The sequence below is a fragment of the Oryx dammah genome, unplaced genomic scaffold (genome assembly GCF_014754425.2).
Source record: "Oryx dammah isolate SB20612 unplaced genomic scaffold, SCBI_Odam_1.1 HiC_scaffold_13, whole genome shotgun sequence".
Classification (NCBI taxonomy): Eukaryota; Metazoa; Chordata; class Mammalia; order Artiodactyla; family Bovidae; genus Oryx; species Oryx dammah.
The window spans coordinates 12,897,067-12,921,837 of NW_024070197.1; the positions used below are offsets into that span (position 1 = coordinate 12,897,067).

General features: G+C 53.9%; 1 protein-coding gene and 1 long non-coding RNA gene across 4 annotated transcripts in view; one reads left to right on the top strand and one right to left on the bottom strand.

Moving 5' to 3' along the window:
• Positions 1-24,771, top strand: part of LOC120872347 — a 45,462-nt gene that overhangs the window by 12,783 nt on the left and 7,908 nt on the right. Inside the window, exons 1-3 of one of the 3 annotated variants that reach the window (XR_005723227.1) lie at positions 16,433-16,601; positions 17,873-17,927; positions 19,057-19,130. This is a non-coding gene — a long non-coding RNA (uncharacterized LOC120872347). Of the gene's footprint in view, positions 1-16,432; positions 16,602-17,872; positions 17,928-19,056; positions 19,131-24,771 lie in introns of those variants that run through there. The other 2 variants (XR_005723226.1, XR_005723228.1) reach the window with 2 other exon arrangements.
• BCL3 (BCL3 transcription coactivator) lies at positions 11,398-20,883 on the bottom strand. The gene is made up of 9 exons (XM_040252577.1): positions 20,464-20,883; positions 18,657-18,810; positions 14,285-14,393; positions 13,894-14,098; positions 13,697-13,785; positions 13,448-13,525; positions 12,663-12,830; positions 12,158-12,275; positions 11,398-12,037 (listed from the first exon to the last, which is right to left on the bottom strand). Exons 1-9 carry the CDS (start codon positions 20,717-20,719, stop codon positions 11,850-11,852), a joined length of 1,365 nt encoding a protein of 454 aa, XP_040108511.1. The 5' UTR covers positions 20,720-20,883; the 3' UTR covers positions 11,398-11,849.

The window sequence follows — 24,771 nt, forward strand, 5'->3', positions numbered from 1 at the left end:
CAGAACTTCCTGGGTGGGTGGGAATCGCAGGTCCGATGCCTGGGCCCTTTCTGGGGAGGGGTGGGGGGCTGGGTCCCAAGTTAGCAATGGAGGAGGGGTTGGCGGAAATCTAGGACTTTTGTTGGGGGCGAGGGTGGGGCTGGGAGTTTAGCTACCCAGACCGTGAAGGGGAGTGGTGTTGGGAGGTAGCTTTCCTGGGTCGTGGGTCAAAGTCTGAGTCATTGGTCGTGGTATGGGATTAAAGGTTGGAGCTGAACCTTCTAGGAGGAAACGTTAGGGAAATAGTGAGACCCTTCTGTTCCAGAGAAGAAACACAGCGTGCCCAGACCCGTGGGTCCCCTAAGAGCAGGAGTCGGGAGGAGGGTGTCTGAGGGAGCAGGAATCTGGTGACATAATTCCTGGGTCCCCATAAGCAGGGGCCTGAGAGAAGTCAGGCTGGAATTGAGACACTCAGATTTCCAAAGGAGGTGGTGGGGGCTTCTGGGTCCCCAGGGGGTGAGACGGGAAGATGGGGCTCATGACTGCAGCAGCTGCCCAGAGCAGGGCTGGAGAGAAGCTGCTACCCAGCCAGGGCTGCGCGCTGGGCAGCCACGCTGGGCCCTGGTAGGTCGGACCGTCCCTCCGTCCCTCAAGGGATCCAGGCCACGCCCCCTGGCTTCCTGGCCACGCCCCGGCCAGGAAACTGGCCTATTTGCGATTACAAATATGCCCATACCTAGAGAATTTCTTCCCTGGTGGCTCAGACGGTAAAGAATCTGCCTGCAGTGCGGGAGACCTGGGTTCGATCCCTGAGTTGGGAAGAGCCCCTGGAAGAGGGCATGGAAACCTGTTCCAGTATTCTTGCCTGGAGAATCCCCATGGATGGAGGAGCCTGGAGGGCTACAGTTCATGGGGTCACATAGAGTCGGACACGGCTGAAGCGACTAAGCACACAGCACAGAGAATTTCTAATCAGAGAATAATAGTAATAATAATGGTAGATCAAACCAGTCAATCCTAAAGGAAATCAAGCCTGAAAATTCACTGGAAGAACTGATGCTGAAGCTGAAGCTCCAATACTTTGGTCACCTGATGTGAAGAGCTGACTCATTAGAAAAGACCCTGATGCTGGGAAGGATTGAAGGCAGGAGGAGAAGGGGACGACAGAGGATGAGATGGTTGGATGGCATCACTGACTCAATGGACATAAGTTTGAGCAAGCTCCGGGAGATGGTGAAGGACAGGGAGGACTGGCGTGCTGCAGTTCGTGGGGTCGCAAAGAGTCAGAAACCACCGAGTGGCTGAACAGCAGCAACAAGGCATTTATTTAACATTCTCTGTCGAGCCCTGTGTGTCAGGCTTTACATTTTCTCACTGAATTCTCAAAAACTGAGGTAGAAGGAGAGGGAGAAGGTTTAGGGTAAGATCTGAGGCCCCCATCGCACCCTACTTCCCTCCTCAGCCCCCATCCCTTATCTCTTAGAACCTGAGAATCCTTAATTTGTGGAATCTTTGAATTTTCATCTCAAACTAAATGAAGACTGGGTCTTTGTAGTCAGGACAGAAGGGTCTACCTCCCAGCTCCTTGACTTCCTGCTCTCTCTGAGCCTCAGTTTCCACCTCCAGGAAGCAGGGTGACAACCCACTGGCCTGGCAAAAGTTCAAAATTTTGACCATGCCAAGTGTTGACCAGGAGTTGATGGAAGTGTGAATGGACAAATCAGGTTTGAGAGAGATTTGACAGGATCCAACAAAGCCTTGACAGGGCAAGTCCATTGCCAGCTCCGTCCTTCACAGCCGTGGCTTGTAAACACTTTTGCTCACATTGAGACATTATATACCTGAAACAGTTCCATGGGGCAAGCCTTACCCCATCTATGCACATGCGCTCTCGTATCTTCTAGTTAATTTCATTTCATTAAAGGGAAAATTGTGTTTGCAACCCACTAAATTGATTTCACAACCCACTAATGGATCTTGTTGGGCAGGTTGAAAAATACTGCCCTAAAAAACTCCAGGAGACAGGTTCAGGGATATTAATTGAAGCCTTGTCGGAAATGGAGAAAACTGAAGACAAAGCAAGTTTCATTATGAGGAGAAGGAATGAATACATTGTGGCATCCTTCCACAAAGGACTTGCATACAGCAGTCCAAATGAATGAAATGGACACACATGCCAATAGTGCGAATCGTAAAAACGTAATGATGAGTGTTACTGGGTTGAATAGTCCCCCTCCCCCATTTGTGTCCACTAGAACCTATGAATGGAGCTAGAAAATGAGGTTTTGTAGGCTTTAACCAGGTTTAGATGAGGGGTGCCATACATCCAGTCTTCCCAGGTGGCCCAGTGGTAAAGAATCCACCTGCCCATGCAGGAGACGCCAGAGACTCGAGTTCCATCCCTGGAAGATCCCCTGGAGGAGGAAATGGCAACCCACTCCAGAATTCTTGCTTGGAAAATCCCATAGACAGAGGAGCCTGGTGGGCTGTAGTCCACCGGGTCACAAAGAATTGAGAACGACTGAGCGACTGAGTATACACACACTACGTCCAGTATGACTGGAAACTGGGATGCAAAAACAGGTATACTGCCTGGGAGAAAGCCATGTGACGATGGGGGCAGCGGTTGGAGTGGTGCATATATAAGCCAAGGATTGCTGGCAGAAGCCAGAAGCTAGGAAAAGGCAAGGAAGGACACTCCCCTAGAGCCTTCAGAGAGAGCGCAGCCTTGCCAGCACACTGATCTGGGGCTTCTGGTCCCCAGGACGGTGAGAGAAATGTGTTGTTTTAAGCCACTCAGTTCGTGGTTCTTTGTTACAGCAGCAACAGGAAACTAATACAATGACTTTAGGAAAAAACAAACCAGCAAGTACAGAGGAGTTAGTATAACACAATATTATTTACATGTGTCTGCTCAGTCATGTCCCACTCTTTTTGCGACCCCATGGACTAGCCCTGCAGGCTCCTCTGTCCGTGGGATTTTGTAGGCAAGAATACTGTAGTGGGTGGCCATTCCCTCCTTTTTTATACCAAGTAAAAAAAATTGCAGAACCAGTACACTATATTACCTGGGGAATGCATTGTTTGTGATAATAGGATGAAATCATGAGTGGTAACGCTGAGCATGAAATGTAAGACACAGCAAAGGGAACTCCGAGGATATCGTTAATGCTTTAAAAATATCTGGATCACATATGGCAAACTGGTTAAGAGTTCATGTAGCTGCAAAGCGGATACAAACGAAGTGATGATAAGAAAAGATACTGAAAAAGACATGATCAGTTAGGGAAACGAAAATCGAAACCACAAGGAGATCCAACTTCACACCTGCCAGGAAGGCTGTAATAAAAAATACAGATACTAGGATTTCCCTGGTGGTCCAGTGATTAAGACTCTGTGCTTCCAATGCAGGGGGCATAGATGCCATCCTTGGTCTGGGGACTAACATCCCACAAGCTGTGCAGCGCTCCCTCCTCCAAAGACAGACAATAACAAGTATTGGAGAGGCTGTGAAGAAACTGGAAGCCTCAGGCACTGCTAGTGAGGATGTAAAATGTTGCAGCTGCTGCAGAAAATAGTTTGGTAGCTCTTCAAAATGTTAAACAGTGTCATCACATGGTCCAGGAGTTCCATGCCTATCTCGACCTATCGCAGAGAATTAAAAACATATGTCCAGGAGCTTCCCTGGTGGCTCAGGGGTAAAGAATCTGCCTGCCAATGCAGGGGACACAGGTTTGATTCTTGATCCGGGAAGATCCCACATGCCCTGGAGCAAGAAAGCCCGTGTCCCACAACTATTGAGCCCGTGTTGCAGAGCTGGGAGCCACAACTACTGAGCTCTCAAGCTGCAACTACTGAAGCCTGCTCAGCTTAGAGCCCCTGCTCCACAACATGATAAGTCACTGCAATGAGAAGCCTGTCCACCGCAACTAGAGAGTACCCACCCCTGCCACTTGCCACGACTAGATAAAAGCCCGTGTGGCAATGAAGACCCAGCATAGCCAAAAAGAAAGAGATAACATTTAAAAACATATATCCACACAAAGATTTGTGTAAACAACTTAAATGTCTGTCAGATGAGAACAAACAAATGGGTAAATTGAATGCAATATACGATGGAATATCATTTGACCATTAAAAGGAATGGATGAACCTCAGAAACATTACGCTAAAGTAAAAGAAGCCAGTCATAAAAGACCACACGTTATATGATTTGATTTATATAAAATGTCCAGAATAGGCAAATCTACAGAGACAGAAAAGTATATTAGGGATTGCCTGGGGCTGAAGGAAGGGAGTTAGAGGGAAATAGGGAGTGATTTCATGCAAAGATGGGCACAATAAAGGACAGAAATGGTCTGGACCTAACAGAAGCAGAAGATATTAAGAAGAGGTGGCAAGAATACACAGAATAATGATACAAAAAAGATCTTCACGACCCAGATAATCACAACGGTGTGATCACCAACCTAGAGCCAGACATTCTGGAATGCAAAGTCAAGTAGGCCTCAGGAAGCATCACTATGAACAAAGCTAGTGGAGGTGATGGAATTCCAGTTGAGCTACTTCAAATCCTGAAAAATGATGCTGTGAAAGTGCTTCACTCAATAAGCCAGCAAATTTGGAAAACTCAGCACTGGCCACAGGACTGGAAAAGGTCAGTTTTCATTCCAATCCCAAAGAAAGGCAATGCCAAAGAATGCTCAAACTTCCGCACAATTGCACTCATCTCACACGTTAGCAAAGTAATGCTCAAAATTCTCCAAGCTAGGCTTCAACAGTTCATGAACTGTGAACTTCCAGATGTTCAAGCTGGATTTAGAAAAGGCATAGGAACCAAAGATCAGATTGCCAACATCCGCTGGATCATCAAAAAAGCAAGACTTCCAGAAAAACATCTATTTCTGCTTTATTGACTACGCCAAAGCTTTTCATTGGGTGGACCACAACAAACTCTGGAAAATTCTTAAAGAGATGAAAATACCAGACCACCTGACTCGCCTCTTGAGAAATCTGTATGCAGGTCAGGAAGCAACAGTTAGAACTAGACATGGAACAACAGACTGGTTCCAAATAGGGAAAGGAGTACATCAAGGCTGTATATTGTCACCACGCTTATTTAACTTAAATGCAGAGTACAACATGAGAAATGCTGGGCTGGAAGAAGCACAAGCTGGAATCAAGATTGCCGGGAGAAATATCAATAACCTCAGATATGCAGATGACACCACCCTCATGGCAGAAAGTGAAGAAGAACTGAAGAACCTCTTGATGAAAATGAAAGAAGAGAGTGGAAAAGTTGGCTTAAAACTCAACATTCAGAAAACTAAGATCATGACATCTAGTCCCACAACTTCATGGCAAATAGATGGGGAAACAGTGGAAACAGTGACAGACTATTTTCTTGGCGTCCAAAATCACTGCAGATGGTGAGTGGATCCATGAAATTAAAAGACACTTGCTCTTTGAAAGAAAAGTTATGACCAATCTAGACAGCATATTAAAAAGCAGAGACATTACTTTGCCAACAAAGGTCCATCTAGTCAAAGCTATGGTTTTTCCAGTAGTCATGTATGGATGTGAGAGTTGGACCATAAAGAAAGCTGAGCATCGAAGAATTAATGCTTTTGACACGTGGTTTTGAGAAGACTCTTTGAGAGTCCCTTCGACTGCAGGGAGATCCAACCAGTCCATCCTAAAGGAAATCAGTCCTGAATATTCATTGGAAGGACTAATGCTGAAGCTGAAGCTCCAATACTTTGGCCACCTAATATGAAGAACTGACTTATTTGAAAAGACCCTGATGCTGCGAAAGATTGAGGGCAGGAAAAGAAGGAGACGACAGAGGACGAGATGGTTGGATGGCATCACCGACTCGTTGGACACGAGTTTGAGTAAGCTCCGGGAGATGTTGATGGACAGGGAGGCCTGGCGAGCTGCCGTCCATGGGGTCTCAAGGAGTCGGACACGACTGAGCGACTGAACAGTTTTTAAAACTGGAGGCCACACACCAGGATAGCCACAAGAGGGCGCTCTATGCACAGATTTACCTCCTCCCTTGGGAACTCAGTTTTTCAGGCCCTATTGGTAGACTCTGGCCACACCTCTGAGACTCTGGCCACACCCAAGGATTTGGCCGGCCCCTCATTCTGGCCACGCCTGAAACTTTGGCCACGCCCCTAGGGCCTTGACCACATCCCTAGACCTTAAACACACCCTAAAACCCAGGTCACACCCCAAAGCAGTCTGAAGCAGCAAGTTCACTTTTCCGACTCCCCGAGGTCTGAGCACAGATGCGTGCACAGACTTATCCTCTTAGAAACGTGGAGCCTTAAAACTATGACTTAATTTGAAGACTCTTCTCTGCTTCGAAATCATTTAAAACTTACAGAAAAGTCGCAAGAATAGGACAAAGACGTCTTGTATACCCTTCACCCAGATTGACCAGTCGACGGTTTGCCAATTTGCTTTATTATTTGCTCTTCTTTTCTCGAACAGTTTGAGAGTAAATTTCAGATTTTATGCCTTTTTGCTTAGAATCTAAAGACATTCTCTTACACAGTCACCGTATGGTTATCAACAGCAGGACATTTAACAGTGACCCAATACTGACATCTAACAACACAGTTTATATTCAAATCTCCAGTTGTTTCCAAACTATCCTTCATAGCAAGCAGTTTTTTTCAGTCCAGTATTCAATCTGAGATCACAAGCAGCATTTAGTTTTTTTTTTTTTTTAATGTGGACTATTTTAAAAGTCTTTATTGAATTTGTTACAATATTGCTTCTATTTTACCTTTTGGCTTTTTGGCCACATGCCATGTGGGATACCAGCTCCGCCCCCAGGGATGGAACCCACACCCGCTGCACTGGAAGGCGAAGTCTTAGCCGCTGGACCGCCAGGGAAGTTCATGCCCTTAGTTTTGATGTCTTTTTTAGTGTCCTTCAGTCTGGTACAATCACTCAGCCTATCTTTGTGTTTCATGAACTTGACGTTTTGAATCAATCACAGGCCACTTCTTAGTTCTTTTGTAACAATGTCTAGGATTGGGTTTTTCCGACATTTCCTTGTGATCAGATTCTGGTGGCAGGACTATTATAAAACTGATGCTGTGTCCTTCTCTGAGCATCATATCAGAAGGTACACGGTATTGGTGGTTGCACTCTTGATGATGAATCCCATCGCTTGGTGAAGGTAAATCATGGAATCCCGGACTCATCGCTGCACCAAGTCAGAGTCTCCCCTTTCTGGGCCTCAGTCTCCCTTTCTGTTAAATGGTGGTGTGGCTGACCTGAGGGTCTGCTCACATACCTGGAACTCACACCTACACTCTCATCAAATCCTTATCAACCAGCTGATGCACTCTGTTTAGTTCTAATGCTCTTAAAAGCATTTGAGGGGAATAGCACCCATATTTAAGATTTGGAAGATTTCTTGCATGTACTTGGAGCTTCCCAGGTGGTGCTGGTGGTACAGAATCCACCTGCCAATGCAGGAGACAAGGGTTCAATTGGTGGGTTGGGAAGATCTGCTGGAGAAGGAAATGGCAACCCACTCCAGTATTCTTGCTTGGGAAAATCCATGGACAGAGGAGCCTGGCGGTTACAGTCCATGGGGCTGCAAAGAGTCAGACACAACTGAGTGACTGAGCACAGCACACAGAAACAGCAATGCAGGCACTTGGAGGTGATATTCTCTGACTGAGCATGCGGGCTTGCCCAGGGTGGTGGTTACAAGTGAAACTTTGCAACAGGAGTGAGGCTCGTGGAGAACTGCTTCGGAAGTATGACTTCTGGCTCAAGAATGCAAGGACTTTCACAGATGAGAAAGGTCTTGGTGGCACTGGTTGAGGGAGGCGTGTTTAATTCTGGGAGGGCTGGTGTAGGGGGGCTGGAGACCCTTTCTATGACCCTCCTCTCTACCCCCTAGGAGTCTGCCTTTCTTCAGGGGAAGGGGGCTGAGTGTGGAAGGACACCAGTCCCAAGGTCAGGAGGCTGAGTGGGGATTTCCATTCGTGGAGAAGCCAGATCCTTTGTTTTAGAGAAGTAGCTTGCCAAGGTCAGGGGCTGGGTTCAGCTTTTGAACCCAGAGATAGTTTCCCACACACAAAGAGGCACATCACCCACCGTCTGGACCCACAGATACAAGGAGATCCTGACACACACATTCCAGGCCAAAGATGAGGCTGGTACCTCTCCTCTCATCAAACCATCATCAATCCATTGACCCCGAGAAGTGGACATTATTCTCATTTTACAGTTGAGGACGTGGAGGCTCAGGGCTATGAAAGTCACCCAACCCAGGTCACACAGCTAGGGAGCAGAAGGGCAGGACTTGAACCCAGTTCTGACTCCGGGCCTGTGCTCTCAATCACACACCTGCTCTCCTTTCCACACACAGGTGCCCATGCACACACTTAAAATAATGGACACAACCACACACTACCTTCCTGTGAGTCAAGAGGGCCCAGGGACTGTGAACGTGGGTTTAGGAGGAAGCAGACCTGGCCTTGGACAGGCAGCTTGCTCTCTGTGAGTCTCAGTCTTCCCATCTGGAATATGGGCACCATTATGGTCAATGTGGGACTTCCCAGGTGGTGCTCGTGGTAAAGAACCCACCTGCCAGTACACGAGACGTAAGAGACAGGGGTTCAATCCCTGGGTTAGGAGGATCCCCTGGAGGAGGGAATGGCAACCCACTCCAGTATTCCTGCCTGGAGGATCCCACCGGCAGAGGAGCCTGGCGGGCTACAGTCCACGGGGTCTCAAAGAGTCTGATGTGACTGAAGCAACTTAGCACGCATGGTCAATACGTTGCTGCTAATATTTGCCCCCACGTTGGCCACACAGTGGGACAAGGGATCAGACACAGCCATGAAGAATCATAGACACCGTAGTGCATTCTGCCATCATTTCTCAGGGGTCTGCTCCGTGCCAGGCAGTGTGCTGGCTGCTGTGGGTCAGGCAGCAAGAGGACACTGCCCTCCAAGAGCTCACTGTCTGCTGGAGAGACCAGTCATTGCACATGACCTTGCTCATGTGGTGGGATTATCACAAGGGAAGTTCTCACATGCAGCTGCTTACAGCGCCCAAAAGTCCCCCATGTAGTGGGCTGAGCCGTGTGTGTGTGTGTGGTCAGTTGTGTCTCTTTGCAACCCCACAGACTGCAGCCTGTCAGGCTCTTCTGTCCACGGGATTCTCCAGGCAAGAATCCTGGAGTGGGTTGCCATTTCCTTCTCCAGGGGAATTTTCTGCATCTCCTGCATTGACAGGCAGATTCTTTACCACTCGCACTAACTGAGAAGCCCTGGGTTGAATGGAGGCCTCCCCCAAGGAAACATTCCGAACACCCCAGAAATTGTGAATGTGATCTTATTTGGAAAAAGGGTCTCTGCAGATGCACTTCAGGTTAGGATGTCAAGAATGAGATCATGTGCTGGATGGGGTCTGGGTGGGTCCTAAGCCCAATGAAAATGGTCCTTATAAGAGACAGAAAAGAAGACACAGATACACAGAGAAGGAGGCCACGTGAAGAGGGAGGTAGAGATGGGAGAGATTCGGCCACAAGCCAAGGAGTGCCAGCTGCGACTGGAAGCTGGGAGAGGCAAGGATAGATTCTCTCCAAGAGGCTTTGGAGGGAGTGTGGCCTATTGACACCTTGATTTTGAACTTCTGGCCTCCAGAACTCTTAGAGAATAAATTTATTTATTATTTATATGTTAGCTTATTTGGCTGCATCATGTGGGATCTTTAGCTGTAGCATGCAGACTCTTAGTTGTGGCATGTGGGATCTAGTTTCCTGACCAAGGATTGAACCCAGGCCCCCTGCACTGGGAGTGCAGAGTCATAACCACTGGACTACCAAGGAAGTCCCCAAGCAAATCCCTTTATCGAATCTCTTATCCATATACCTTTTGCTAGTAATGTTGTTTCTCTGACTGAAGGCAAGGAGTTGGCTGAATAAAACTCCCAATGGTATCCACATCTTAACCCCTGGAAATCTGTGACTGTTCCTTTATATGGCAAAAAGGATTTGGCAGACGTGAGGAAGTTAATGGTCTTGAGAAGGGAGGTTATCCTGGATTATCTGGGTGGACCCCAGGGAATCAGAGGGACCTCGTAAGAGGGAGACAGGAGATCAGAGTAGATGTGCAAATGGAAGACAGAAATTGCTCTGATACAAGGACGGGGCCGTGAGCCAAGGAATGCAGGTGGCCTCTGTGGGCTGGATAATGCAAGGGGACAGATTCTCCTCTCTGGCTTCCAGAGGGAAGCTCTCCTGGCACTTTGACTTGGTGAGGCTGATTTTGGACTGCTGAACTTCAGGACTGTAGGAGGATGAAGTTGTGCTGTTTTAAGGTACTGAGTTTGTGGTGCTTTGTTAGAGTGGCAACAGGGAATGAATGCAAACCCTGACTGATATATAAGAAAGGTGTCCACAGAGTCAAAAATATATCTGGGGACTTCCCAGGGTGGGGGAGCCAGTGGTTAAGAATCTGCCTTCCAATGCAGTGGGCGAAGTTTCAATCCCTGGTCGGGGAATTAGGATCCCACAAGCCCCACAGTGAGGCCTATATAAATATGTGTGTGTGTGTATAATTATATACACATATGTATATATGTATACGTGTGTGTGTACATGTGCTAAGTTGCTTCAGTTGTATTCAACTCTGTGACCCTATGGATTGTAACCCAGCAGGCTCCCCTGTCTATGGGATTCTCTAGCAAGAATACTGGAGTGGATTGCCATGCTCTCCTCCAGATCTTCCTGATCGAACCTGTGTCTCTTATGGCCCCTGCACCAGCAGGGGAGGTTCTTTAACCACTACTGCCACCTGGGAAGCTCATATATGTATATATCTACGCATATATACATATGTGTGTGTATTTATATATATACGTATGTATGTATGTTGGTGGGGGGGTGCCCTGGAGCCACTGAATAAATGTGATACACAAAGCAAAGTGGTCACACAGAAACAATCACACAATAACTACAGGTCTCAGTGTTAAGAACACTCATGCATGGAGACCCAGAGACAGCTGGAATAAACAGTTTACAACAGGTCAACACAGTCAGCTGTGGTACCGCAGGGACCATACAAACCGCAGAGTCCTTGAGAGACACACACACACGCACCCCCCCAAGGTTACTATGGAATCCAGTAGGGTCCTCTGGTAAGATATCACACTTCACATTACTCTCCAAAAACAATGGCACAGTGACACAATGATGTTTACAACACACCCGGAAGTCCCAGCATCGCCCACACCTGTCATTGTTAGTCTGAGACTCACGTTGAGTCAGCTGGATATGGCATCCAGGTGTGTGCCTGTGCGCGCACACACACACACACACACACACACACACACACACTTCCTCCCAACCTCATGTAAGAGACCTAGCAAAGCCAGGGATATGGTACAAAAATAGTTTATTACAAAAGAAATCCAACCAAAACGCCTAATAATTTACATGGATATCAGTGCCAGGAGTCAGCCCATCTCTCCCTCCTCTCTGAAGTGGGTAGAGTGCAGAAGGGAGAGCTGTTCCTTGGTTCCACCAGCTCTGGGAGAGGAGAAGGAAATGAACGTTTGGGGGCAGTTCCAGACAAAAGACTGGGAGACCAGGATGCCTGAGAAAAATGGGGGTAAGAGTCCTGGGTTGGGGGCGGGGCTGAGATGGAAGAATATCCGTGCTGAGAAGAGGGGGGGTTATGGGTAAATATATGTGCCTCTGTGCAAATCCTGATCCAGAAGACTGGGTTGGGGGGGGGCCAGAGTGAGATCTTCACAGTTTCCAGGAGGGCTGTCCCTACAGCGTAGCGAGGTCCCTCCTCACGAGTCCAAGATCTGCCCCCCCATTCCTCTCAGCTACCTCCTGGAGCTGGGGAGGGGGGCACCGGCCGGCCAGGGGCTCGGAGGACCCCGGCATAGGGCAGGAAGGTCGGTGGAGATGAGGGAGGAAGGAAGAAACTGGGGGGAGCCACGGGGAATCCAGAAGGGTCCTTGGGGGGAGACTGGGAGGGAGAGGAGGGTGGTGATGCTGACAGAAGGCCTGCGGGAAGAGAAGAGAGAGGAGGGGGTGAGGACGGCCAGAGCCAGGGAGGAGGAGGCTGGGGGTCCCGGCCCCTGGGTTCTGGGAGCTGGGGGGCTGGCCTGCGGCCTGGCTTCTCACCGTTGGAGCTGAGGCGGCTGCTGCTCTCAGGGGACGTGGTGGTGCTCCGGTCCGGGGAGGGCTCCGGCTGCGATGCCGGAGCAGGCCGTGTGGCCTTGCCTCTCAGGATGTCGATGACCTGTGGGACGCTGCATGATCACCTCCGGGCCAGCCCTGCCCACACAGCCCTGCCTCTCTCCATTTCTCCCGGTTCCCGGTTCCCGAGTCTCCTAGCTCAGGGAGCCTCGCCTCTCTCTCAGGACGTGCAAGAGGGCAAGTCACTTCCTTTCTTCGGGCCTCAGTCTCTCCTCTGCCTAGAACTCACACCCACGCGTCAGGCTGCACCGGCTCGCCTCCACGCCCTGGCACTTACGCGCACACGCACACTGCCGCATCCCTTGCACACACCTGCCACTCATCTGTCCATCCTTGCAGACCGGCGCTCGGGCACAGAACCACCCCCCATTCAGCCCCGACCCCCCACCAACTCCCGCAACCCCCCACCGCCACCAGCGTGCGCACTCACCCGGCGGCTGCGCGCCACCATGAGCGGTGTGTCGTTGTGACAGTTCTTGAGGCCGCTGTCTGCGCCGCTGCGGACCAGCGTGCGCACGAGCGGGAGGAGCCCGCGGCCGGACGCCGAGTGCAGCGCAGAGCTGCCGGAGTACATCTGCGCGTTCACGTTGGCGCCGTGCTGCGGGCGGGGAGGCGCGGGTCAGGACCACCGCCTGGGTGGAAGGGGGCGGGACCCAGGGGCGGGGCCAGCGTGAGGGGCGGGGCCACACGCTGGGGCGGGGCCAGACCCGGGGATGGTCAGAGACGGGTGGAAACTGGAAACAGGGGCGGGACCAAGAGGGTCGCGGGGCGGGACCAAGAGGGTCGCGGGGCGGCACCGAATCCGGCGACGAAGGACTAGGCAGCCAGGGCCAAGGTAAAGGGGGCGGGGTCAGAGAAGAGACGGGTACAGGGGTCTGGGCCTGATCGTGGACGGAGTGAGGGCGGGAGGACAGCGCGGGGACTGGGCCAAAGCCAGAAGACAAGGGTCAGCAAGACTCTAGCTGGGAGGGGCCTGGAACGTTTTGGGGTTTAGAGGAAGGAATGCGAGATGGCCCAGGACTGGTTCGTAATCTGGAGGAGTGAAGTCCTAGGGTTGGCGGAAGGAGGCCTAGGAGGAAGGGTCGGGGCTGGAAGCGTAGCAAGCACAAGTGCAAGAGCTGGAAGGAGGAGGGGTCGGTGGCAGGGATGGAGCGACAGGCGGTCAGGGCCAGAGGAGACGGTGGGCGAGAGGCCGCATAAAGGGGCCGCACCCACCTGCAGCAGCAGCTGGACCATGCTCAGGCTGTTGTTTTCCACGGCGTGGATGAGTGGGGAGCGGCCGCTCTTAATGTCCTGCGGCAAGGAAGGAAAGTTTTGAGCGTCCCCTTGCTCTGCCCAAGCAACTGGAGGCCCGCATCCCAACGGCTGGGTCCAGCATTTGTTTCCTTAGGTACTTCGAGCCCCGCTCCGTTGGCCCCGCCCCTCCTTGCTCCTCCAGGCGCGCCCCCCACCAAGCGCGCTCACCACCGCGTCGATGTCCGCGCCATGCTCCAACAAGAGCAGCACCGCTTCTTGGCACTCGGTGTTGACGGCCACGTGCAGGGCGGTGAGCCCTGAAAGAGCAGGAGACTCAGTTAAACGTAGGCCTGGGGTTTTGCAGCCTCAGAAGGACTCCAGGTTCTACCAGACAGCCCCCACCCAGCGCCCGGGTAGGTGCTCACCATCGTAATTGCGGGCCTCCAGGTCCATGGTTACCCCGGCCGCGCTGTCCAGCAGGGCCCGCAGGCAGGCGGGGCTGCGGTGCTCGCACGCCAGGTGGGCTGCCGTCTGGCCGTGGCGGTCCAGTGCCATGGGGCTGGCACCGGCCATCACCAGGAGCCGGACCACAGACGGCAAGGTGGTGATAACAGCCAGGTGTAGCGGTGTCTGGGGAAGAGAGACTGTGAGGGACTCCTGTTTCCTGCCCGGCGACCCAGTCCTGCCTCCCTCAGAGTCTCCGAGTCCTGACCCCCAGCAGTAGTCTGAACCAGAAATCTGAGCACCTCCTCCCTCAGATTGAAGCGTCAGGGGCCCCAGCCCTTCTTCCCCTAGGCATCAGGTCCCCAGCCTCACCTGCCGGAGGTTGTTGTAGATATCCAGCTCCCGGCCGCCGTGCTGGAAGAGGTTGACGAGGCGATGCACAGCTGGCAGATTGCCCTGCACCACGGCAATGTGGAGTGGCCTGGGGGTGGAGAGTCACAGGCATGAGAGTGCCCACCTCTCACCCCTGTATGCTTAGCAGTGCTAACTCCAGAATGCGCAGGATGCTTTAGACGTGATGCGGGTATCCAACCACTGCTCCCCATTCCCTCCATCCCGGTTCAGGCACCATCATCTCCCTCTTTACTGGCCTCTCTACTTCCACAGTGCTCTGCTGTCTGCCCCCCACATAGCAGCTAGAGAAACCCTTTTAGAAGCTAAGTCAGATCATGCCCCTTTTCTGTACGGAATTCTCAAAGTCCTCACCATGGCCCACAGGCCCAGAGGTGATCTTGTCTCTCCCTCTTCGATTCCTTTTGATGTCATCTCTGTTCACTCTCCTCAGTTCACTCTGGCCACTAGCCTCCTTGCTGTCCCTCAAACATACCAAGCATGCTTGCCTCCTAGGCCTTTGCACTGGCTTTTCCCTCTGCCAGGAACAGTATCTCCTCCGCCCCCATATCTTTAGGGCTAACTCCCCTCACTGGGGCCTCTGCTAAAATGGTACAGCAGCGGCTCCCTCCCACCCCCAGGGTTTATTTTCCTCCACATCATCACCTGACATCTTACACTTTGTTTCCTGTCTGAATCTCCCTCGATAGAATGTCAGCTCCACCAGGTAAAGCATTTTTCCAGTGCCTACGACAGTGGTTGGTGCTGAGAAAGTGCTCCACAAACACCCTGAATAGACGAGGCCCTCTCAAGGCTCCCTGACCATCCTTGAAGCTGGGGACCATGTGCTCACCCCGTCCCAGGCCACAGTTTTCTCATCTGTGGAATGGGTTGGGGATGAACTGGATGGTCTCCATCTGTGGTGACTGGAGATCACATTCAGCCTCCAACCCAAGAATAGGTACATGGGGCAAGTTTTGTCCAGAAGGGAGATGACGGCACAGGTGGGACAAACAGGGATGATGGTCGTTGCTTGGGAGGCCTGACTGCGCAACCCAGATCCCCACTTTAGGACTGAAGGACTCCATTTCCTCAGCTTCTGGGAAGGTTGTCAAGTCTCAGCTCTCTCTGGGAATTACCCGCCGCTGAAAAGGGCTGCTTGCCCAGGTCATGGGGGTGGGTAGACGCCACCCAGTGGCATCCGCTGACTGGTCCGTGTGGGCATAGAAGGCCCAGCCTTCTGGCCCCAACTCTCTGAAAGGCCGCTCCAGCTGCCATATTCCCTGTGAGATCCCTGAGGCCCAGTTGAAACTACAGAGCACCTCGAATTCTCCCTCTGCCCAGTCCTGCTGTCTCCATCCCCTCGGGCACTGAGCTGGAGAACCCTTTAAACCTCCTGCCAGCTTCTCAGGGCCCCCGAAGCTGGAAGAGCCATTCAGAGCTGAGGACAATCTGGGATGACTGTAGCGGGGTGGGGGACGCTGGCGCTGAGTCCATAAGGCTGGCTGAAGTTACACAGGCCCCACAACCTCTATTTAAAGGCCACTTACTGGGGTCAACTTCCTTCTCACCCGCCGCTGCTTGCTGCCAAACTTGGGCCACGCTAAGAGAGGTGAACGGTGGTCCTCCCCACGGCGGAATAGACTTCTAGAATCCACCTCCTAGATGCTGGAGGCAGAGAAGTTCTGCCGCACCTGAGGGCTTTGCGGGGGCTGAGCCAGCATTGTAAATCTCTCTTGCCCTGAAGCGTGGGCAAAGTCACGTGGCCCTTTACAGCCTCGGGTTTCTCCTCGGTAAAGTATCTCCCGCAATAGCTCCCAGCTCCCAGGAAGATTCTGCAGGTGAAACGCTGAACCCGGATACTGAACCGGGAGAGCCACATTTGAAAAAGAAATCTCGGGGAAGGGGTCGGACCTGGGCCAGGGGCCCCCGGGGAAAGGCTCCGTCCCCTCCCCGCATCTCTCAGGACGCCCCGCCTGGGTCCCCTTCGGGGCGGGCGGGGTTAAGCGAGGGCAGAGGGAGAAATGATTTCAGAGAAACCGTCCAGGCCTGAGTTCCCATAAACGCGCGGGCCGCAGGGGGTGGGGCGGGGCTGGAGGAAGTGGGGACGGGAGGGGCGGCCCAGCCCTCGGACTTCCAGTAACAGGTCTGCTGGGCGGGGCTCCGCTTCCTGCTCCCTGGGGAGGGAAGCCTGGCCCTTCGGGGATCTACCCTGGCCACCCCGGCACCCCAACTTCCATCCTCGAATGAGGCGGAGAGGGGAGCCCGACCCAAAGAGCTCTCTCTAGTTACCTGGGGGGTAAGAAAGGACCCCAATTGCTCCAGCCAGGGGACCCCCCTAGAACTCCATGCCTCAGGGTTCAGACTCCAGCTGCCTCTCTGTCCCCCACATCCTGGCATGCATCCTCCTGCGACCCTGGCATACGATGCCCTAACTCTTGGCGGGTACAGGCTGTCCCCATCGCGCCGAGTCTTAGGCTCTCCCGGCTGCCCTGCCGCCCGGCGCCTTACTCGCTCAGCGGTCAAGGCATGTAGTACCCCAACTTCTGCCCTCCGGGACTCAGAACGCGTCCCCCCTCCCCACCACCTCGTGGAAACTCAGACTTCCAGCTCCCCACTGCCAGACCTTTGGGAGGGGGTGGGTGGGTGATTGCAAATGCCCTGAGATCTTACTGCCCTGAATACCTCGAAGTCCAGCCTCCCAACCGTAGCATTGCCCCTTTGGGGATCCAGACCTAGCGTGTCCCCCCACCCCCGCCCCCGCCCGGCCCGCTGCCCATTCCGGTAAAGCCTCGGCCCCAGCGGAAGGGGTTAAGGTTAGAGGGAGCGCCAGGAGGGGGAGGCTGCGAGTGAGTGACGGGTGCTGACGTGGGGAAGGCAGAGCAGCTGGGCTGCGGTCAAGTTCTGCGGGAAGGGATTTCCCCCACCAGGCAGCTGAGGCAGAAGTGTTTGCTTTGGGGGAGAGGGGGGAGGGCGGGGAGGGAGGCTGGGGCGTGGGGCTGGAGAGTGGTGTGCCAGGTCTTCTGCACCCGGCTTTCACAGGCTGCAAACAAACCACCCCTGGGGACAGAGACAAATTGAATCTATTTCACAGATGACCCCACAGGTACCCAGAGGCGGCGGGAACTAGTTTTACCGAGGCCTTTGTGTATAAATATATTTATCTGTATATATATACATATATATAAAGATACATTTATAACTCAGACACTTTGTCCTGCTTGGGTTCGCAAGGATAGTCCACAACCACCCTGGGAGCTCTGTTCCAACAAAATCCACTCCCCTGTACCGAGCACCGACTGTGTGCCCTGTTCTATGCACTCTAAGTGCTGTACTTCACTGCACTGAATCCGCATTGTGATCATGAGGCCTGATTTCCAGATAGGGAAACTGAGGCTTGGGGATGTGAAGTCACTCAGGGGCCAGTGGTGGAGACCCCTCCCCCACTTTCCTTGCATCTCCCCCTGTGGTTTCCAGAGTCCCCAAGCCCATTCCTAGATAATTGCTTTATTGAAATCATTTCTTTTCTGCCTCATAGAGACCTTCATCTTGTGGTTCTTGTTTGTACAGGGGGAAACTGAGGCAGAGAGGTGTGAGAAAGTGACCAGCTGAGATTCCATCCGAGGTTGGTAGAATTACCATAATAACCATGGTGGTCAAGTGTTTTTTTTTTGAGTGCTAGGCCTGGGCTAAATGCTCCCATGCAGGATTTCTCGGTGGCTTCATGCAGCTCAGAAGCCTGTTCTTCAAATAATAGATGATAAGACCATGAGATTTATGAAATCAACTTAAAAAATTGTCAAATTAATTTAGTGGGCTATGACCAGGAAACAGCGACATGACTAGAATAGAAAACCCCAAAGTAGCTCCTATGTTGTAAGCATGAGTGCTGTTTTGTTCTGTGCAATTTTTATTTCAAGTTTATATATGTGTGTGTGCTTAGCAAAAGGTAATAATGATAATAATAACATTAATTAATACAGATTGAGCACTTTCAGTCTACAAGGCTCTGTGCAAGGAGCTTAACATATATAATTCATATAATAAGTCAATCTGTAAAATGTCTTTCTCATTTTTGGCTTTTGGTAAAAACTTTAAAGCCCCACTGCTTCAAAAACAGTCCTGGGAGGTAAGGGTTCTCAGGGTACCCATTTTTCAAAAGAGGAAACAGGCTCAGAAAGGGAAAGGGGCTTCCTCAAAGTTGCATAGGCGGGGAGACAGGATTCTAACTCGGTGCAGGTAACTTGAAAGCTCATGCTGAGTGCCCCTGTGTTGCAGTGGGTGGGTGAGGTGGGAGGAGGGTTGGCCTCCCCACCCTTCTACTCCCCTCCATGAATGGGGGACTGTCACTCACGTATCTCCATCCTCATCAGCTCGCGTGGCCATGGCGATGTCAGCTGACAGGGGGTGTTCCATGGAGCACACCATGGGGTACAGAGGTGTAGGCAAGTTCAGCAGAGGAAAGGGGGAACCCATGGTCGGGGTGGGGTACAGGGACAGTAAAGGTCCTGGTAAGAGAAAGGACATGCATGAGGCCAAGCCCACAGATCATCAGCCTGCACCCAGCTCCAGGCTTTCACTCTGTGTCACCTGCCCCTTTTCCCTTGGTCCCTTCTGTATCTCCTCCTGAGTCTTCAAGGCCCAAGACAAACTCCTCTACCACAGCCCTCCTCTGCGCTCCTGCAGCTCCCCTCCCCAGCCCTGGACATTGTCACTTATCTTTATTTCTGTCTGACCCCCTCATCTTCTACTAGGCAAAGATTCTGCACTATCGCCCAGCATGGGGACCTCAGGACCAGTTTGCTGAGTGAATTTGTGGCTGAGGAAGGTAAGGGTGGATGAAACACCAGGTGTAGGGGGTGGGATGAATGTGTACCGAGTTTGGGGAGAGTGCATATAGTGCCAGAATCCGGCATAGATCAAACTGCTGGAAGGCACCGAGGTAGCGGGCAAATCTACATCTACCCATCACTCAGATGGGGAAAACTGAGGCTCAGGTTTTCATGGGGGAATGGGAAAGGGGAGAAAGCAGTGACAGGCCTCCTGATGGAGGGCTTGAAGCTGTACCCTGAGGGGATGAAAGGTGCAGAAACCGGGCAAAGTTTTAGAGGCCCAAGGCCTGAGGTCTCTGCAGCTCTGGGGGTCACACGGAGATTGTGACGCAGGCACAGCTGTGGGAGAGGCTGCCCCCTCCTGGATATCAGGGACGGAGACAGGATGGGAAGAAGAGTGCCTGTTCTCTGTCATCTCCTGGTCCTTGGGGGCTCCATTCCTGAAATCCCAAGTTTCCTGGTCCTTGTATGTTCAATGCCAGGCCTTGGTGCCCTCAGGCCTTCTGCCCAGAGACCCCCAAATCCTCCCTGGCCCTATATCCTTGAGGCCCAGAACTCCCCAGTCCTGCCCCCCAGTTCTTAGAATCCTCAGTCCCCAAATCCCCCCTAAGGCCTCCTGACCTCGTGACACCAGTGAGACACTGATCACTTGCAAGCACACAGAAGTGGGTGCTTGGAACCCCAGGTCTCTGTCCTGCAGACTCTTAGGACCCCTGGTATTGGGACCGGTTTCCTTGGGTTTTGTGATCCCAGATATTGGGGTGCTCCGTACTCCCACTCTGTTCCCATCTTTTCCCGACATCTGGGTTCCCGAGATTTTGACAAATGGGGATATGTCTTCTTAGAACCCCAGCCTCTGTTCCCCTCACTGCCTTTGACCCCACGTAAAGTTCAAGGATCCCCAAACCCCCTGCTTCTTGGGTCCAGCTGCTGATTCCTTATAACCCTATATATCTGGGTTCTTAAGAGTTTATAATTCTGTGTTCCTGGGACTTGACTCCCTGAGACCCGATATCTGGACTGCTAGGCACTGTCTCCTGGTTCCCTATAGGTGGGTCTCAGATCTCAGGATTTCGGACACCCAGCTTCCTAGAGCTCTGGTGTCCCAAGGTGCTGGCTCTCTGAGCTCCCATATCTGCACCCCTGGGACCTCAGGCTCTGCCCGCAACTCCCCAGGAACCCCCTCTCTGTGTCCTTGGGACCTTGGCTTTTGTCCCTCGGCTCCTGTGGCCCCCCTGTGTTAAGGTCGGAGCTCTGCCGCCTGACTCGGGTGGTGACCCTCTGCACTGCCTGCCCCCCACCCGGCCATAACCTGCGGAAGCCACTCACCCTGGTAGTAAATTGCCTCTGGTCGCGCCAGGCCGTGAGGGGGCGCGGGCACAGCCGGTGTGTCGGAGCCACCGCGGAGGGGATCCGGGGGGACGACGGGGCCCGCAGCGCCGCGCGGGGCGGCGGGCTCCGGGGAGGGCGCGCGCAGAGGGCGCTTGCGGAGCGGCAGCGCGGCGCCCGGGGGTCCAGTGGCCTTGGGCCGGGTGCGCAGGTCCACGGGCCCCTCGTCCATGGTCCCCGCGGGGCATCGGGGCATGGGGCCGCCGGGGACGGCGGCCGAGCGGGCGGCCGGAGCGCGGCTGGGCTCGGCGGCACGGGAGGGTGGTTGCGCCGAGCGCCGGGACTTCCCCTGCCGCCGGCTGAACTGAAGGGACTTTTGTCGGCCCGGGCGGTGCCGGCCGCCCGCCTCCCCGCCCCCGGCCCCCCCGGGGCCACCCGTCCGCCCCAGGGGTTTCCTGGACCCGCCGCCGCTCCCGCCGTCCCGCGGTGCCGCCCGCCGATCGCCCCGCCCGTGCCGCGCCCCACGCCCGCCCCCTCCCGGCCCCGCGGCGCCCGGGGCGTCTGGGCCTCGGCGGGGGGCGGGGGCGGGCAGGGGCTGGGAAGGAGGCGGGGTCGCGGGGTCCCCACCCCTGCGGCTGCGGGCCTCAGGCTGCGTCTCCGTGTGTATGTGTGTGTGTGTGCGCGCGCGTGTGTGTGAGTGTCTCTTTCTGGCTGTAGGTCTCTATCTCCGCATCTCAGTCTGGAACTGTCCCTGACTCGAGGGTCTGGATGGATGTCTCTCTATCTCTGTGTCTCTCTCTGTTCTCACTATCTCTGTCTCCATCGTCTCTGCGCATCCCTTTCCGTGTGTCTGTCTCTGGAGCGCTGTCTGCTTCTCAGCCTCTTCCTCTCCCCCCGACCCCACCTCCCCAGGGAGGCAGTTCCCAGAGGCCCTTGGGGTCGCCAGGACGTGGGTTCGATTCCAGGCTCCACTTCCTCGCTGGGTGACCTTGACCAGGCACTTCCCTTCTGTGAGTCGTTTCCTCCTTTGTGGGAGCGAGAAGACGCACCCAGAGCAGGGACTACCCTCGGCGGGCGCCCGGGCACGGTCCCTCTGCCTGCCCTGCCCCCATCTCTGCCTCCTCCATGTGCCTGCTCAGCTTGGGGTGTGAACTTCGCTGGGGGCGTGTGGTGGGGGCGAATGTTCGGTGGGGAGAGCACAGAGAAACCGTGAACGTGTCTCTCCCCTCGAGGTCCCATGACCCAGCCTAAGCCTCCGGGCACAGGGTGGGTGCCCCCGAAATCCTCGATACACAGAGAAACAGATGTGGCGAAAGGGGTCCAGAGGTCGTGAGAGGCGGTGAGAGGGAGACGGGGAGACAGCAAGAGCCGTAGGGCCACAAGATCAGAGTCACAGCGGGCAAAGCCCGGGTCCAGAAGACGGGGGCCGGCGGGCTTCCCTTCTGCCCCCGCGTCCCCCTCCCATCCTGGGCGGGGTTGGTGGGTGGGGAACAGGCCAGGCTGGTTGGGGGCATGACTCAGAGGCAGGCTGGAGCTGGGGGCGGTGGAGCCAGGGGGAGGGAAGGACGGAGGCGGGCCTCTCCCATGACCCCGCCCTTGCCGCCCTTCTCCCCGCCCCGGGGAGGGGCCAAGCCGCTCGGGGCTTTCCCGGATTTCCCTGGAGGCGGGGCTGTCGCTGGGGTTGAGTCCCGGTCACTGACTTACGGGAGGTGGAGCGGAAGACTTGGGGGACCTAAAGGGGCTAGGGAGTGGGTGCTGCACCCCGGGTCTGTCCAGGCGGCACGCAGGGCCTTCCTGGTTTTGTGTGTCTCCCCCGGTCTGTGGATCTCTTTCCCTGGTCTCCGTCCCGCAGCCTCCAGTCCCGCCTTGTCGCCTTGTCTCCCCATCCTGGGACCCTGAAAATGGGTGTAAGGCCCCCGGTTCTCAGGAAGGGACTTCGCCCAAGACTGGGACTCCACCCCGGTGATGTCAGGAGCAGCTTGGGCAGACAGAAGCCTCACTCTCTTCCCTGCTTCTCTCCTTTCTGCCTCTCTGGGTCTCCCCCTCGGTGCCCTGTAAAAGGAGAGCGTCTGGGGGTAAGATCTGGGTTCAAGTCCCACTTCCACCCCTTGCTGACAGCGAACCTTAGGTCGTTTCTCTTGAGCCTCAGTTTGTTCTGGAAAATGAGGCTGAAATCAACCCTTGCCCCCAGAGTTGTGGGGGCTACAAGGGAAGAGGTGAGGGAATTAGGTTGGGAAGTCTGGCGTTCCCACCCACTCAGCCCTCACCTCTGGTGACTCTCCAGCACAGGGGAGGGATGGGGTGTAGAGCACTGCCCCACTGTACAGAGAGCAGTTGAGCCTGGGAGAAGCGAGGCTTGTCAAGGTGATGACCCCAGGAGGTAGGGTTAGAAGGATGCCCAAGGTCCTCCCATGCCCTGGCTCCCTTGCTGCAGGTGGGGCAATGACTCTGGGCCCAGACGGGACTGGGGAGGGGGTGTCTGCTTTCGGCCTAGAGGGGGCTTAGAGGGGCCGAAAGAGAGGATGCTGCTGGTTCTGAATCTGAGGGTGGAGGAGGGATGAAAGGGTCTGAGGGAGGAGGATATGATGGAGGAAGACAGGTCCAAGAGGGAAGTAGGTGGTCTGAGGGAGGAAGTGAGGGTCTGAGGGGGGAGGTGAGGGTCTGAGGGAGAGAGAGAAGAACTAAGTGAGGCCAGTGGCTCTGAGAGAGGAGGAGAAAGTGGAGGGTGGGGGAAGAAGGGCTTGAGGGAAGATGAGATCTGAAGAGGCTGTGAGCGTGGAGGCAAATTCTGAGGGAGAAGATCTGAGGGTCTCGGGGTGGCGGCCATGGGCTGGGGGAGGGGGATCAGTTGGAGGGGGGCCTCCTTGGGGCAGAGGGAGGCATGCTTGGGGAACCAGCAGGGACTGAGGGGAGGGAAGAGAAGGGAGGCCTGGAGTCAGCCCCGCCCCGCAGCTGTCTCTAATTTCCCAGAATCTTCTGCTGCTCAGGAAAGTCCCAGCTCCCACAGCCGCCTCCCTCTTGTGTCGGGAATGGAGGATGCGGAACCAGGATGGCTCCCCCCTCCTTCCCCCCTTGCTCCCTGAACCCTTGTCGGGGAGGACTAGGGTCTCCCCTCTCTGGGCCATGAGCTCTGGAGGGCGCCCCCCCCACCCGCAGGGGCGGCCCCTGGATGAGTCCCAGAAACTTCCCAGATGAGGCTGGGAAGTTCTGCTTGGTGTCTAACCACTTTCCCCACGCAGGCCAACCTTTGTACCTGGTCATACTGCCTCCTACTGCTTCTTCTCCTCTTGTCCTTCTTTAAACCTCTCTGGGGAAGGAAGGGCCACGATTATACCTGCTCACAGTCCCAAGAGGGAAGTGAAGTCCCACAGCCAGAAGGCTGTGATTCTGGGCCAGCTTTCTTGCCCTTGGGGGCCTCCATTTCTCCTAAAAGGAGAAGATTGGGCTGGTCAGACCCTAAGTTCTTATTGGCATAATTCCTGGCCTTTGTCCTCTTTGCTTCTGACTGAGGAGTCCTGTCTCCAGCTTTCATGAGCTTTGTGACCTGCAGCAGTTACTGAACCTTATGGAGGCTTAGTTTCCTCATTTATGCTGCTAAGTCGCTTCAGTCGTGTCCGACTCTGTGCGACCCCACAGACGCCAGCCCACTAGGCTCCCCCGTCCCTGGGATTCTCCAGGCAAGAACACTGGAGTGGGTTGCCATTTCCTTCTCTAGTGCATGAAAGTGAAAAGTGAAAGTGAAGTCGCTCAGTTGTGTCTGACTCTTAGTGACCCCATGGACTGTAGCCCACCAGGCTCCTCCGTCCATGGGATTTTCCAGGCAAGAGTACTGGAGTGGGGTGCCATTGCCTTCTCCTTCCTCATTTATAAAACAGACTAAATCAAGAAAACATGCTTCCATTCTGTAGGTCATGAACTATAGAAAGTGCTTGATACAATGTAGCTGCTATTATTATTCTTCCCATTATAACCATTCTTCCTGTTATAACCTGGCATAGGAATAATACCAATTCTTATTAATCCATTAACCCAAATTTTCAATGGCAGGACCAATTTCATTGATTCAACATGCTGGGTTTGAGCCCTAGTTCTGCTGCGTGTTAGCTGTGTGACCTTGGATAGGAGGCTTTCCCCCTCTGGGCCTTCCTTGTGACTTTATGGTTGGGAATGATGACAGCTTCTGCCTCCCAGGATTTCTGGGCAGATGGACACCAGGTGTGCAGAGTGAATGGCTGACTGAAGGAATGAAGGGTATCCACGCTTCACGTTGTGCGCCTTCACCACCAGGCCAGGCCTTTGATTATTTGT

Excerpts from the sequence above, each read along its gene's own strand:
- BCL3 (XM_040252577.1), bottom strand. The coding sequence starts at position 20,719 with ATGCCCCGATGCCCCGCGGGGACCATGGACGAGGGGCCCGTGGACCTG. Across the intron at positions 14,394-18,656 it reads GCTGATGAGGATGGAGATAC|GCCACTCCACATTGCCGTGG; the intron begins GTGAGTGACAGT and ends CTCCACCCCCAG. Across the intron at positions 13,786-13,893 it reads GGAGGCCCGCAATTACGATG|GGCTCACCGCCCTGCACGTG; the intron begins GTGAGCACCTAC and ends CTGCTCTTTCAG.